The sequence below is a fragment of the Talpa occidentalis genome, unplaced genomic scaffold (assembly GCF_014898055.3).
Source record: "Talpa occidentalis isolate TD23 unplaced genomic scaffold, MPIMG_talOcc4v2.1 talOcc4.7, whole genome shotgun sequence".
Lineage (NCBI taxonomy): Eukaryota > Metazoa > Chordata > Mammalia > Eulipotyphla > Talpidae > Talpa > Talpa occidentalis.
Window position 1 is genome coordinate 123,964,663 of NW_023605083.1, and position 15,479 is coordinate 123,980,141.

General features: G+C 37.6%; 1 protein-coding gene across 6 annotated transcripts in view; it reads left to right on the forward strand.

Annotated features, from left to right (window-relative positions):
• Window positions 1-15,479, forward strand: part of TLK2 (tousled like kinase 2) — a 114,460-nt gene that overhangs the window by 63,622 nt on the left and 35,359 nt on the right. For all 6 annotated transcript variants that reach the window (XM_037495161.2, XM_037495160.2, XM_037495162.2 and 3 more), the window contains 4 exons: window positions 414-509; window positions 1,674-1,766; window positions 10,783-10,893; window positions 11,915-12,051. In XM_037495161.2, coding sequence (XP_037351058.1) covers window positions 414-509; window positions 1,674-1,766; window positions 10,783-10,893; window positions 11,915-12,051 — 437 coding nt within the window. The remainder of the gene's footprint in view (window positions 1-413; window positions 510-1,673; window positions 1,767-10,782; window positions 10,894-11,914; window positions 12,052-15,479) is intronic.

Here is a 15,479-nt window from a genome sequence, read left to right on the forward strand (position 1 = left end):
GTTTGTTTATACATGCACTGGGTACAGTCAGAAGCGCGGGAGGGTGAGAGAATTCACCAGAGCCAGAGCAGAGAACAGAACAGGCAGACTGACAAAGTACACTGCTGAGGGGAGCAGCGGGCAGCAGGAGAGGTCTGCGCGCAATGTGGGACCCTCCTCCTGTGGCCGGGGAGCGCCGGGGATCGAACCAACGCCGCAGAGGCCGTGGGCAGCTTCGCAACCCAGCGCTCAACCGCTGCGCCACCTGGGAGGCCCTCATTTAAATTGTTTCACTTTTATCTTGGCTACATGACTGTGACTTCTGACTTTAATCAGAAAGGATTTGTCTTATATAGTCAATCATTTACAGTCATACAAATATGTGGAGAAAGATGCAAAATTTCCTTATGATTGATGGCATACCTTTATTATAGGCTCAGCAAAACAGTCCCTCTTCTACAGGATCTGGCAACACAGAGCATTCCTGCAGCTCCCAAAAACAGATCTCCATCCAGCACAGACAGACCCAGGTGAGTAGATGATAAACAGAGGAGGAAAAGATCTGTCTGGGAGCTAACACTAACCCCATGGAAAATCCTAGTCCCTGTCAGGGTTCCCTTTACTTCTCTGACTTTGCCTCATTACTTGTGTAATGTTCAGAACTTGCACTGTGTGTATTTAAAGTTTTTTGGGAGGGGCTTTAATCTTTTCTAGGTTAAATATACCTACCTGGTATATGGTAGCAGAAATGCTTATTCTGTAGATGGTCCTGAGGAAAGAACACTTGTTTTTGAAGACCTTTAGGTCTGGGTTTCAAATTCTGACTCCATCATACCTTTATCATTTTGGATCTTAGCTTTCTTGGCTACAAATGATTTGTAAAATGTGGTTGATCTGATCATCTCAGACAGTATACAAAGTGTTTATTGGGATGGTACATAGGCTTCATGAATGTTAATTCTCTACTGTATGAAGGTGATTAATTTATTCCTTGTATCTGCTTAATTGGACAAGATCTAGCCAAACTTTTTTTTTTTTTTAAATGTGGCACACTGGCATTATCTCTTCCTTAAACAGTCTTCAAAAATTCTTTAATTTAGGCAGTGTTGTGAATATTTGAAAATAATATCTGAAAAAGATAGTGGATACAAGCTCCATTTTAGGCTAATAAATAATATACTGGATTTCCTTGAAACTTCTTGGCACTCGGTTGCCTTCAAGATAGGATGCTTTCTTAAATTTCAAGAACTATCTGACCCTCTGGAGCAAATTTTAATTTTATTTGAATTACCAAGTTTGGTAGTTGAGCATTCTGGTAACTCCACCTCTTCCCTTTTGATTGCTTTTTGTCTCCAGTAGGTGGCATGTTTGTTCTTTAGACACCCAAGTGATATTATCTGAAGTCCTTTTTTAGTCAAAGCTAGTTCATTTCTAGTGTGGTATGTTTCTGTATTGTTCAATGTACAGTAGTCTGAGAATTCATATATTCCAGGGTTAACATGTTTTAAAATGTGCAGATGTATCAGAATATGACTTGAAGAATGGGATGAGAAAAGCATATTTAATTTCTAGAGCCATCTAATTCCAGGCTATTTGTGTTAGTAGTTGGCTTCTTTTTTCCTAGAAAAATGATAAAAATGTGATAACATATTTTTGAGATTAATCTTAAATTTGTTTTGTCTTTATTTTGATAGTCCGACCTCACAATAGAAAAAATATCTGCACTAGAAAACAGTAAGAATTCTGACTTAGAGAAGAAAGAGGGAAGAATAGATGATTTGTTAAGAGTAAGTATTAAAATGTGGTAAGAAGTTTGATGACAAGCACTGACTGATGTTAGGTATAATTGGATTATGTGTATTACATAGAGATAATTATTATAGCCATGAAAGATGTTTGGATATTTTCATTTAATCTGAGAGAATCTAATTAGGAACTAGGATCATTATTTTCTCTGCATTATCTTTAAGCTGGAAATCTTACAGAATTTTAATATTAAATATGTACTCCAGAAATAGATATGTGGAGTATTGCATTTTATCTGAAAATGTGGGAATAAACATAGAGTATTGTTTTCCCATCCCAGAGAAGTTATTTTAATATTTTTGAATTTTTGAAACTATTTCACAAAAACTTTCAGTTCTGGTTTTGTACTTGTGTATTTTTATAATATAACCTATTCATATCAAGTTTTTTATGCTTATAAGAGAAACTTTTAAAATAGCTAATCAGGAGTTTAAAATACACTTCTAGAAAATACACCATTAAATATACCATATTTTACTTTTTACTTTTTCTGCAGGAAAAGAGGGTTTATGGACTTGGTGTAACTGATGAGAGTGAGCTGGCTTCAGGCACTCTTGGAACCAGGGCTCAAAGAGTATCTTAAAGCTTCTGCCTTGTTTCGTTGTCACTCTACTTTCTCTTGTGTGGGATTTGTTCCCCTGCAGGTTCTCATCACATGCTGCCTGGAGTGGCCACCAGCAATTCTGGGCTAGCATTTCATAACTTACTAGAGGGGCAGCTTTTCATGGTGCTTATCTGACTGAGGACTGTAATTGTAATTGCCCCTTGCACTGGCCTGGCACTGCCTACTTTCCAGGAATGCTGGCAGTACCTTGCATATCTAGAGTACGCTTATGGGACAGCCAGCACCCACTCTGGCACCCATATCATGATTTCCTGGCTCCCATATATCATAATCCCTGGCTCCTGTATCATGATATTTTTAAAATATATTTTGGATATACAATTTGGCATGACTAATTTGTTCTTTAAAAAAAGTTCAGAATGCTTATTGTTTTCTTATAAAAGTAACACATACTTTTTATAATAAATTCAGAGAATATTGAAGATAGGACACCTATAATTCTATTAACTGGGCTAAAACATTGAGATATTTTTGTCAAGAATTTTTTGAACTATTTATTTGTACATATGTGTGTATACATAAATATTACTAATTTATAGAAATAGAAATATTACTAATTTATAGAAATAGAAATAGCTAGCATTTTAATCTTCAGTGATTTAAAAGGTGTAGGTTTGATATTTATTTGTACTAATGCAGTTGTTTTCATACTGACTCTGTGGAACCCTGAACTTTCTGTAGAGGAAATCAGGGTTCCCATGACACATGGGGTGGGGATCCACAGTTTTGCTTTTATCTGGTTTTCTTATTGGGTAAGGCTTTCTTTGATTAAAGGGTCTATTTAATAATGCATGTAGAAAACGTCACAGTATTTGTAGTTATTTCCCCTCTAAATTTTTTTGCCTATATTTTTGTAATTACCAGAATATGTCATAAAAATGTAGTTTTGATTCCTACTTATGTAAAACCTGAAATTTAGTACGTATCTCTTTCTTTTGAAGTGAACATAACCTCAAGATTTTATTGTCTTCATAATAAACAAAAGATGAAACCTAGAGCTGGACACTTAGCCCTCTCTCGTTTATCTCCTTCCAGCTCAAGCTGCTTGCATCTCTGAATCAGCAGCATTCTCTTAGATCTGCAGTTGGGCTCAATGAATTCAAGTCTCAGCATAATCTTCTTTGTAGTTTTAGGCTTTTTCTGGATGTTTGGCTTAGTTCGCGTACCATGGCCACTCTGCTTCCTGTCATAATGCTGCTTTCCCTGGCATACCAAGAGCAAGTTCTTCCTTGCTCTTCCTGTACCAGGTCACTTCCGTGGCTGATACTTCTTATACACAGGCTGGCAGGTTAAGGAATGGTCACCATGCTTGTGAGAGCACTTTGGACAGGGAAAGCTTTAGTGCTCATCTACACCATCAGCCTGAGCATATAAGTAAAATCTGATTTTTGAGACTATTTTTAAATTACTATGATTAATATTTCATGTGAGGATAATTCTTATACTTGCAGGCAGCTTTATGATAACATTTATAATTATTAGTTGCTGGTTCCAAAGCTCATTGACAGGTTTTTTAGTCACATCTTTTTCCCTTATCTTTTCTCCTGACTAGAGTACATTTTTAAGTAATTTTTAAAAAAAGATTTATTTTTATTCATGCATAGAAGAACTGGGGTAATAGGCCAAAGGTGCAGGGAATAAGAGGATTCACCAGAGACAGAGTGGGGAGCAGAACAGGCAGATCTACTGAAACACACTGCTGAGGGGAGCAGTGGGCGAGACAGGAGAGGTCTGCTGTGCCATGTGGGTTAGCTCCCTGGCCAGGGATAGAACTCTTGCTGCAGTGGTTAGTAATAACTTGATAGTGCTGAGACTTTAACCCCTGTACCACTAGGGAAGCCTGTAAGTAATTATTTTTTAAGAAATACAGATCCTTGTTATATTTTCTAAGCCCTTGTAGAGCTTGAAAAATCTTTCCCATATATAAGATAACACTGTGTGTGTAAGATTTTTGTGTCAAATGGAATTTTTTCCAGGGATACAAGAATGGTTAACCATATAAAACCAATTAATGTAATTTACCACATAAACAAAGGAAAAGATAAAATAAGATCTTATCAATAGGTACAAAGCATTTGATGAAATTCAACATCCAGTTATGATACGAACTCTCAGCAAAATGGTGGTAGAAGGAACAGGCCTCAATAACATAGGTCAAGTTTGGGTATAAAACAAAGATGTCCAGGGCCTCCGCGGTGGCGCAGCGGTTGAGCGCTGGGTTGCGAAGCTGCCCGCAGCCTCTGCAGTGCTGGATCAATCCCCGGCTGCTCCCCGGCCACCAGAGGAGGGTCCCACATGGCGCGCAGACCTCTCCTGCCGCCCGCTGCTCCCCTCAGCAGTGTACTTCGGTCCTTCTGCCTGCTCTGCTCCCTGCTCTGGCTCTGGTGAATTCTCTCACCCTCCCGCGCTTCTGACTGTACCCAGTGCATGTATAAACAAAAAACAAAACAAACAAATAAATAAATAGAACATGCCTCTATTAAAAAAAAAAAATTAAAAAAAAAAATAAAACAAAGATGTCCACTTATACAATAATATTCAACATGGTATTGGAAGTCCTAGCTAGAGCACTTGGGCAAGAGAAAGATATAAAAGGAATCCAGATTGGAAAGGCAGAAGTAAAACTATCACTATTTGCAGACAGCATGATAATATGCATAAAAAACCCTAAAGACACTATTAAGAAACAGTAAACCAGTACACTGAAGTGGTAAGCTACAAAACCAGTATACAAAGAACTGTTCTGGTCCTGTACACAAGCAGTGCATTAGAAGAGAAAGATATCAAGCAAACAGTCCCATTTAAAAAGAAATCAATACCTAGGAATAAACTTAACAAAGGAGGTGAAAAAACTGTATAGTGAAAACTATAAGACACTGTTAAAAGAAATAGAAGACACAATGAAATGTAAAGATAGTTCATGCTCAGGATTGGATGAGTTCACATAAAGGGCATCTTACCCAAAGCAGTATACAGATTCAATGCAATTCCTATCAAAAGTTCAATGGCATTCTTCAAGAAAATAGAACAGACATCACTGAAATTTGTTTGCAGCCACAAAAGACCCTCAATGGCCCAAGCAAACATGACAAAAAAGGAGGCATTAAATTTCCAGACTTCAAACTATATTACAAAGCTATACTGATCAAAGCAATGTGGTACTGGAATAAAAATGGACACACAAAGTAATGGAATAGCATTGCGAGCTCAAGAAATGAACCCACACTTATATGGACAGTTAATTTATGACGAAGGAGCCAAGAGCATACACTGGAGAGAGGAAAGTCCCTTCAGCACATGATATGGTAGAAATTGGACATATCCATATGCAAAAGAATGAAACTAGACCACTATCTCACACCATCCACGAAAGTTAATTTAAAATGGATCTCAAAGACTTGAAACCATAAAAATACTGAAGAACACAGGTCAAAGACTGCAGCATTGGCTTCAGGGATGCTTTTGAGAACATGACTACAACAGGCAGGGAAATAAAAGCAACAAGAAACAAATGGGACCATATCAAATGGAAAAGCCTTTGCACACTGAAAGAAACAATCATTAAAATGAAAAGATCTACCGAATGGGAGTGTTACTGGGAGCTAGAGATATTTATACATAGTATGTCCAAGAAGGTTAAAGTCCAGAATTTAGAAAGAGCTCATAAACTTCAACAAAAAACAAGCCCTGTTAAAATATTTGCAAAAATGATCTGGTTAAAAAATGGACAGAGGCTCTGAGTAGACACTTCTTCAAAGGTGTACAGTTGGCCAACAGGCACATAAAAAGATGCACTTCATTTCTTCTTACTTAGGGAAATGCAGACCAAAGCAGCAAGAATAGCTAATACCCAAAAGACAAGAAACAAGAGTTGAGGGCCTCCCTGGTGGCGCAAGGGATTAAGCACTGCACTATGAAGCAGTCTGCGGCCTCTGCAGCATGAGTTCGCTCCCCGGCAGGCCAGGGAGCAACCCACATGGCGCAGCAGACCTCTCCTGCCTCACCTGCTGCTCCCCTCAGCAGTGTACTTCAGTCATTCTGCCTGTTCTGTTCCCCACTCTGTCTCTGGTGAATCCTCTCACCCCCCACATCTCTGACCTGTACCCCAGCTCTTGTATGCATAAATAAATAAATCGTTTTTAAAAGATTTATTTATACATGCAAGAATCAGGGTACAGGCCAGATGTGTGGGAGGGTGAGAGGATTCACCACAGACATCTCTGGCCTGTACCCCAGCTCTTGTATGCATAAATAAATCTTTAAAAAAAAGATTTTTTAAAAAAAATCTTTAAAAAAAGATGCGCGGGAGGGTGAGAGGATTCACCAGAGACAGAGCAGGGCACAGAACAGGCAGACTGACTGAAACACTGCTGAGGGGAGCAGCGAGCGAGACAGGAGAGGTCTGCTGCGCCATGTGGGACCCTTGCCGGCCGTCCAGGATCGAACCGGCACTGCAGAGGCTGTGGGCAGCTTCACAGCGCGGCACTCTACCACCTGCACCACCAGGGGAGGCCCTAAATAAATCTTTTTTTTAAAAAAAAAAACAAGAGTTGGTGCACCTGTGGAGAGAATGGAACCATCCATGTACACACTCTGTTGGTGGGGATGTAAATTGGTGCAGCCATCATGGAAAGCAGTATGGAGAGTCCTTAAAAAAACTAAAAATAGAAATTCCATGTGTCCAGTTATCCTACTTCTGGTTATCTGCTGGAAAATACAAAAACCTATAATTTGAAGGGATATATGCAGCACTATTTACAATAGGCATACTATGGAAACAGTTTTTTGTTTTTTTTTAAAGATTTATTTATGCATACAAGAGCTGGGGTATAGGCCAGAGATGCAGTGGCAGGGGCGGGGGATGGGGGGTGGGGTGGATGATGTGAGAGGATTCACCAGAGACAGTGGGGAACAGAACAGGCAGATTGACTGAAACACACTGCTGAGGGGAGCCATGGGTGAGGCAGGAGAGGTCTGCTGTGCCATGTGGCCATGTGGGTTGCTCCCTGGCCGGCCAGGGATGGAACTTGTGCTGCAGAGGCTGCGGATTGCTTCATAGTGTGGTACTTAACCCCTTGCGCCACCTGGGAGGCCCTGGAAACAGCCTTAAGTGCCCAGTGTCAGATGAGTGGATTAAGTGTGTGGGGGGGTGTGTGTTCGTGTTCACATGGACTATTACTCAACTGTAAAAAGAGATGAAATCTTGTTATTTATGACAACATGGATGGAGCTGGAGGGTATTATGCTAAGTGAAATAAGTCAGAAGGAGAAAAATAATAACAGATGATTTCACTCATGTGGAATATAAAGAAATAAAGCAAAGCAACAGACAAACCTTGAAATCTGACTGTAGAACTGAGGCTACAGAGGGGAGTGGGGGGAGATGAGGAGCAAAGGTAGAAGGGGACCCAGTGGATTATTGGTGCTTTGGTGGTGGGCATGGTGCGGTGGCATGTTTTGGAGGATGTGTGAACTTTTACCTCTGTATACAACATACAACCTTGTAAAACAACATTACTTCAATAAAAAAACAAAAAACAGCCGACATTTGTGTTATGTTGATTTCTCTTGTCTCCCTAATATAACAACACACACACACACACACACACACACACACACTTTTAAATTTTACTAGCATTTAATGTTTTTGAGAGGACTGTGACCAATGGAACATACATGTCTTCTCCATGATAAGCATAGGTTTTCATGCCTTACCACCCCTCCCATCCCTACTTTATTCTTCTATTTAAAATTTTTCCAGGGCCTTCCCGGTGGCGCAGCAGTTGAGCGCTGGGCTGCGAAGCTGCCCGCAGCCTCTGCAGCGCCGGTTTGATCCCCGGCCGCCGGCGAGGGTCCCATATGGTGTGCAGACCTCTCCTGCCTCGCCCACTGCTCCCCTCAGCAGTGTGCTTCGTCAGTCTGCCTGTTCTGCTCCCCGCTCTGGCTCTGGTGAATTCTCTCACCCTCCCGCACTTCGGACTGTACCCAGTGCTTGTATAAATAAATAAATAAATAAACAAACAAATAAATAAATCTTCAAAAAATTAAAAAAAAATTTCCAATGTACATCTGTATATGGGTCTCTTTATACTTATTCTGAAAATGTGTGGTTATGCTTAACTATTGTAATTTTCCATTTTCTACTCAGTTCTCCCTTGGTTTCTAGTGAGGATCCCTGGTTGCTATTCCTTACTTCTGTCATTTTATGTTTCATTTAATGATTTTACCATTCTTCTGAATCTCATTAAATGTTAATTTTGTCTTTCACATATTTTCTGTTATTTACTGCAGCTCATGTGAATTTTTACTCTATTACTGACATTTTTTATTTACTCACTTTTGCTCCCTTACCTAATTCATTTTCTTATTCCGCCCTATATATTATTTATGGGTGTTGCCTCCTGTTTCATAGATATTGTGTCTTTTTGCACTTTATGTTGTACAGTATCAGCATTCTGAAATGTTCTTTTGATTTCTGTAGGGAGGTCATTTGCATTGTTTTCACACTAATGTTCTCTTTCCTTACTCAGAAATATTTCCTCTGATGTGTACTCGTTTATTTCCTTTTCTCCGTCTTTGAATGGGGAGAGCATGTTTACACTCAATACTTGTCTTTCATCCTTCATTGTTAGCATATATACTTGCTTTTTTGTTAACTTTGGTGCTGGCTGAGTTTTCAAGATTTATAATTAGATAAATTGTGAGTTTAAAAAGCTCCTAGCCCAGTTTGGGAACTGGCAGGCTTTTGACCGGGGTACATCTGGAACTGAAAAAGGATCAACTCATTTTCCTTCATCACTCTTTAAAATTGAAATGATAGAGTACATGAAAAACTTGAATCCTGATTTAGTATTCTTTTGGAATATGAAAAATAAGTCTGCTTTCATTTGCTTAGGGAGCAGTATACTCCCTTCACTTACTACCCCCTGACAGTTGTAGTTTTTCTGAAGGTTGTTTTCTGAAGGTTGTAGTTTTCCTTTGGATATAGAGTGGTACAAAAGGATTGGAAATGTCAAAATGCAAGAAACAAAGCTAAGGGTGACTTCTTTCAAAGTATTTAGAATTTATGTTTTTAATCTGGAAGGACAATGGGAGAAAGACCATCAGTCTTTACTATGGGTCATTCACTGAGTTTTTCCATTTTAGTGAGGTGATGGGTAAGACTGTATTAGGAGCTGCTGGCCAGGTGGTATTTTAAACATGAGTAAAAAAGTTAGTTTTAGAAACCACAAAAATTTAGCATTCTTAAAATTTTAAGTAAGCTTCCAGAGATTGATTCCATACGTTTGATTACAGATTTTAAGGAATGAAAGTAGAATTTCACATAAGCCTTATATAATCTTTGGCTTACAGATTATTAGTCATGTTTACCCTCATGCACTTTGCCATTGATGATGAGGTCTCCAGAACTCTTAAGAAAAACTAATAGGGAGAACTCCACTGAAGAATTTGGAGGTGGAAGCTGTGGTACGTGGGATATGAGTGAGCTGTAAGATCTTCCATCTGTGCTTTTTACTGTTTCAGAAATACTTCTATGATTTAATTGGGAGATACCAGATTTTTAAGATCATTTTTTCCCAAGTTAAAAAGTAGCATTTGTTTGTCAAAAGAGTAGAGCTCTTTTTTTTAACCACAAGAATAAATGCAGGACTTAGAAGTCAAAATGGACATTGGCTAGTGGTTCTTCTCCTTCTCTGTTATTGTAGAACTCTTGAGTTTTCTGACCACAGCTAAATTTACTGTGTATATACTTTCTGGCCTTGAACCAGGACTGACTTAAATTTAGCTTGTTTCCTAGTGCTGTCTTACGCAGTCATGGGTGTGCTTGGCTGCTTGGGTAGGGATGCTTATGTCATTCCATGTTTCTTTTTCTTTGGAAACAAGAATAGAAAAAGAAAAATTGAAAAGAAAGAACATGTGGTTTTAAGGAAAATTCTTTAATGATTCTGTAAGTGCTTAATTTCCCTTTGTAAACTATTTTATCTGTAAGTGCTTTGTCACCCTTTGTATGTATTTTAAACCTCTCATTGATTTTTTTTTTTTAATTTTGTGGCAACTTAGGTATATATGATGTACTAGATTTAGCTTTTGAGAGGATAAAATATAATTGGTAGAAAAAGATACCCACTTTTATTAACAGAATTCATTGTTAATAAATAGATGTTAAGAGAGAATAAAGGAATGAAGTAACCTTTTTGAAAAATCTTAGCAAGACAAAGTTACACTTACCTCTTTGGTAAGTTATTTTTAGCTCTCATGAACCTTAGTTTTGTTTTTGATTTAACAACAAATTATATTTTTACTCCCTAAAATCTGCTTTTATATTAATATATCTTCCTTGAGCTAATTTTAAAAAATTATATTTATTACAGGCCAACTGTGATTTGAGAAGGCAGATTGATGAACAACAGAAGATGCTAGAGAAATACAAAGAACGATTAAATCGTTGTGTGACAATGAGCAAGAAACTTCTTATAGAAAAGGTGAGAGATTAATGGTGGCATGGACTTTGTATCCCCAGGTGTATGTCCTTGTTGTGACTTCTTAGTCCTTGCTTGAAATGAAAATACTTCAGGAGACTTCCTCATTAGCATTATTTGACAATTTAGTGTTCTTTCTTACATGGATGCTGGACCAGGCATCCAAAGTGATAATTTGGGATATTTTTCCTGAATGTGTGTTGCTTTGATTGTGATATTGGTTGGGCAGGAAAAACTAATCCTGTTCAAGTTTATTTGGGCTGTTGCTCTGCTAAATTCTTACCAATTCCTATTAGTTGAAGTGAGTATCCTAGAATACTAGGATACTAGTATCCTAGTACTCTTACAGAGATTTAGCAATAGTTACAATCTGTTTCAGAGATGGTATTCTAGGTAATTTACATGTAGAATAATGTGATAAGTTCTTTGTGCTTATAAAAAATGAAGTAGGAGCATACTTGTATCTGATTAATTTGCTTCTGTCTTTTTTATAGTAATTGATTAATTGCAACTTGCCTTTAAAAGTTATTAGTAACTATTTCTTAAAAGTTTATTTTTAAAGTTTATATGTTTTAAAGTTTATATGTCCAGTACTTGTTTTATATTTAAAGTTTTAAGATGACAGTATTCCCAGTGAAATTACTTACAAACTACAAGTTTTGTACACACTTGTGGTTACTTTTGCTAAAATCTTGAAGTGCTGTTAAAAAGACAGATAACACTGATAAAGGTGAGTTAGGTTATTACTATCAAAGATAGTGAAGAGAACTTGCTTCATCTTTTAATTCATTAACCATATTGAAAGGAAATCACATTTTTCTACTTTTATAACAGAAATATTAAGCCATGTGCTAAATACACAGAATTTAAAGTGTAAGGTACTTCATGAAGTTGTTGTAAATTCAGCTATGTGTACTATACTTGAGAGGTTCAGTAATGAATGATGCTGTCTCTCAAAAAATAAGAATGATGCTATCTCAGTTCTCATAGGAAAATAAAATTTTTTTTGTCCTCTTTTCCTAAGTCAAAACAAGAGAAGATGGCATGCAGGGATAAGAGCATGCAAGACCGGTTGCGATTGGGTCACTTTACCACTGTCCGGCATGGGGCCTCTTTTACTGAACAGTGGACAGACGGTTATGCTTTCCAGAACCTTATCAAGTAAGTGAATGATTAAATGGAGGATTTAATAGTTGGTTTGGAATTCTCAGGTTTTCTTTAATTATAGTCTTTAGAAATACTAGTAGTGGTAGTAATCTTTTCATTCAGTCTTAAGGTACCACGTGTATTTAAAATACAGGGAACAAAGGTGAGTCCTATTAAAAATAACACAAGTAATCAGAGCAGTAAAAGACAAGTTTTACATTAAAGCTTCAAAGAATTGCTGAAGCTAGCTAAGGAAGAAATTCTTCTTGGTATCTTTTAAATTATGTAATGAATTCTTATGAGGGGTTGACTGCATCTATTCTGAAATGGACAAGGACCTAAGGAAGAATTTCCTGAATTAGGTATAAAAAATAGACCCCTAGAAGAATTTTATAGTACTTGTCCCTAAGGAGAACATTAACCAGTCAAAATAGATAGCCACTTCCTTGAAGTCAAATACTGACCAGTAGTCAGGCTGGTGACCAGTCCTGCTATCTGGGCCTGTCAGCTACTTGGAATCTTGAGCACCCCATTGCTTTATCATAACTTTGTTTGAAACACTCCAAGGAGGGAATTAATATTAAAGATCCTAAAATTTCAATTGTGTTAAGTAGCTAGTATTAATTCAGCAATTAAAAAAAAATAACTTCAGGTTGTAGTACATTTTGGTGTATTTATTTTGATTTGCTCTGTCATTTTCATCTAAGACTAGGGGGCATGTTATGTTTTAATCATGGATTTTCAAACTTTTGATCTGCAGATCATTCATTGCTTTTCCTACTTTTTTATTCTTGCTGAAATAACTTATTGAATATTAGAGTGTGGGAATGCTTTTGAGTAGTACTGAAACAAATAACAAATTTATGTCTGAAAGAAAAGTACAGATATTGATGTTATTAACACTTTATAACTAACGTCTGGGTTACACATTAGTAATCATTGTGATACATTAACTGCCATTATAAGTTTAGGTGTGTTTTTGCTTTCAAAATAACTCGAGTATGTGTATTTTGGTGTGATAAGAGATTGTCAAGTTAAAGTCTTTTGAGTTAAGCCAGGTGCCAGAGACTCAGAGCAGCATCCACTGTGCATTCTAAGCAGGGTGTCTGGTGATAGCAGAAGTGTACCAGGGCACAGAAGCACACAAAGGCAAGACAACCTTTCCGTAACACTGCCCAGTACATGTAGGTTGCCCCAGAAGTGGCAAAGCATCCTTTTCTGTAGAATGGGATCAGAAGATAAAGCTGATTACTGGGCAAAGCCACTTAATGCTCAGACTGAGTTCTAGATGTGGTCGTGACTCCTACAGCCTTTTGACGGTGGTTACTCTTTAGATGGCACTCTTTAAATGTCTGTAGACTTTGACCCAAAAAGATAATAGGTTTTTATAGAGATGTAAAATATCATTAATTTTAAGAAGTAATTACAACTAACATCAAATTATACTTTCATTTTATATAAGTCTTAGGCAATTGTTTTGAAATTCCTTTTGGCTCAGTAATTCCTTTATTTTGATTTTAAATTAATCACTTGTTGACAACCTTGGAAGTGTAAAATATGACAGCTTTATTTGAAGTCAATTAATTGGCAAATAAATTGAATAAAATGTTTTGGGGGGGGTTTCTTTGTTAATTTATTCCAATTAAATTCAAAATCCTCATCTCTTTGCTGAGCTGTGGAAGCTCTGACTTGGGACATCCGGCAATAAATATCAGTTAATCTCTGTGTTCACTTTTGTAAGCTTAGACTTAGAGAACTGAATGCCCGAAAACAGAAGATAGAATGCTAAATACAGTAGAATCAAAATGAAGTAGCCCCATGAGAAAGGAATGGGACAAACTTTTTAAGTTAGGAAAAATATTCCCAAGGACCTGTTTCTAATCAGAATTGGCATCTGTGAGAAATACATTGGGTAGATTTTTTAAAAAATTATTTACGGTTTTTGATGATAATGGCAGTATTTTATCTTTTTATTCTAAAAGTAGCCTGACACCCAGAGGCTGTGGAAATCTTATACAGTTAGAGTACAAAATGATGACCTTGGGGCCTCCCTGGTGGCACAGTGGTTGAGCGCTGGGCTGAGAAGCTGCCCGCAGCCTCGGCAGCGCCGGTTCAATCCCGGCTGCCGGGCAAGGGTCCCACATGGCGCACAGACCTCTCCTGCCGCCCGCTGCTCCCCTCAGCAGTGTATTTCGTCTGTCTGCCTGTTCTGTTCCCTGCTCTGGCTCTGGTGAATTCTCTCACCCTCCAGTGCTTCTGACTGTACCCAGTGCTTGTATAAATAAATAAATTAAAAAAAAAAAAAAAAAGATGACTTTGCTGTAGAGCCATCAGATCCAAGAATTGGGACTATCTAAGTAAGATCCCAGCCAGAATTGTTCCTCCTAGGTGGATAGTATTTTTCATGATTTTAAGTCGTATAAGGAGTAGAATATCTATCTTTTCTCTTGGGTAGCTGTTTCTGGCTGAACCTGTTAATTACAGGTATTTGCATTAACTAACTCCCTTTCTCACTGTTAATGCAGAAAATTAAAATTCTCTAGTTGTAAAAGGCTAGGTATGATATCCACACAAATGACAAGTCTCTCTATAAGAAACTCTATGGCACATAATTTGGTGGGTAAGGTTGAATATTGGCGATAGTACTGAATTTTATGGGAACAGACAAACTTCAAGACATTTAAAAATTTAATCAGATGATTAAATGTAGTCTCAGAGTAGCCTAAAAACAGTTTTTTTTGTTCTCATTTTGTTCCTTGACTCTTTTTCAAGGGATCTTTATTAATTCCTAGAAACAGAAGATTTGCTGTCTAATAAGTCAAATAATATCAGATTATTAAATTTTCTTTTCCTAAAGCATGTTAAAAAGTAGCTTATTTTATAATATTAAGAAAGTAGTTATGTTAAATACTGGTGTTATTCAGTGTGCAATTAAAAAAAATTAAGTCTCAAAATCTCAGTCAATGATAAGGCAATTACTAACAATTACTAAGATTTTGTTTATGTTGAAGTGAACAACATTAAAGTAGTGGGATTGGACCAGCATAAAAATTGTGGTTATTTAAGATGTGGATTATCAGAGGGAGTAAATTGAGCTAGTCTATATCCTGATGTGTAAAGAATTATAGAGTCCTGGGGCCTCCCTGGTGGCTCAAGGGGTTAAGATGCAGCACTATGAAGCAATACACAGCCACTGCAGCATGAGTTCAATCCCCGGCAAGGGAGGTGACCACCCACATGGTACAGCAGACCTCTCCTGCCTTGCCCGCTGCTCCCCTCAGCAGTGTATTTCAGTCAAGCTGCCTGTTCTGTTCCCCGCTCTGTCACTGGCGAATCCTCTCACCCCCACACCTTTAGCCTGTACCCCAGTTCTTGTATGCATAAATAATCTTAAAAAAAAAAAGAATTATAGAGTCCTATCTTAAGGTGATTACTTGTGAACC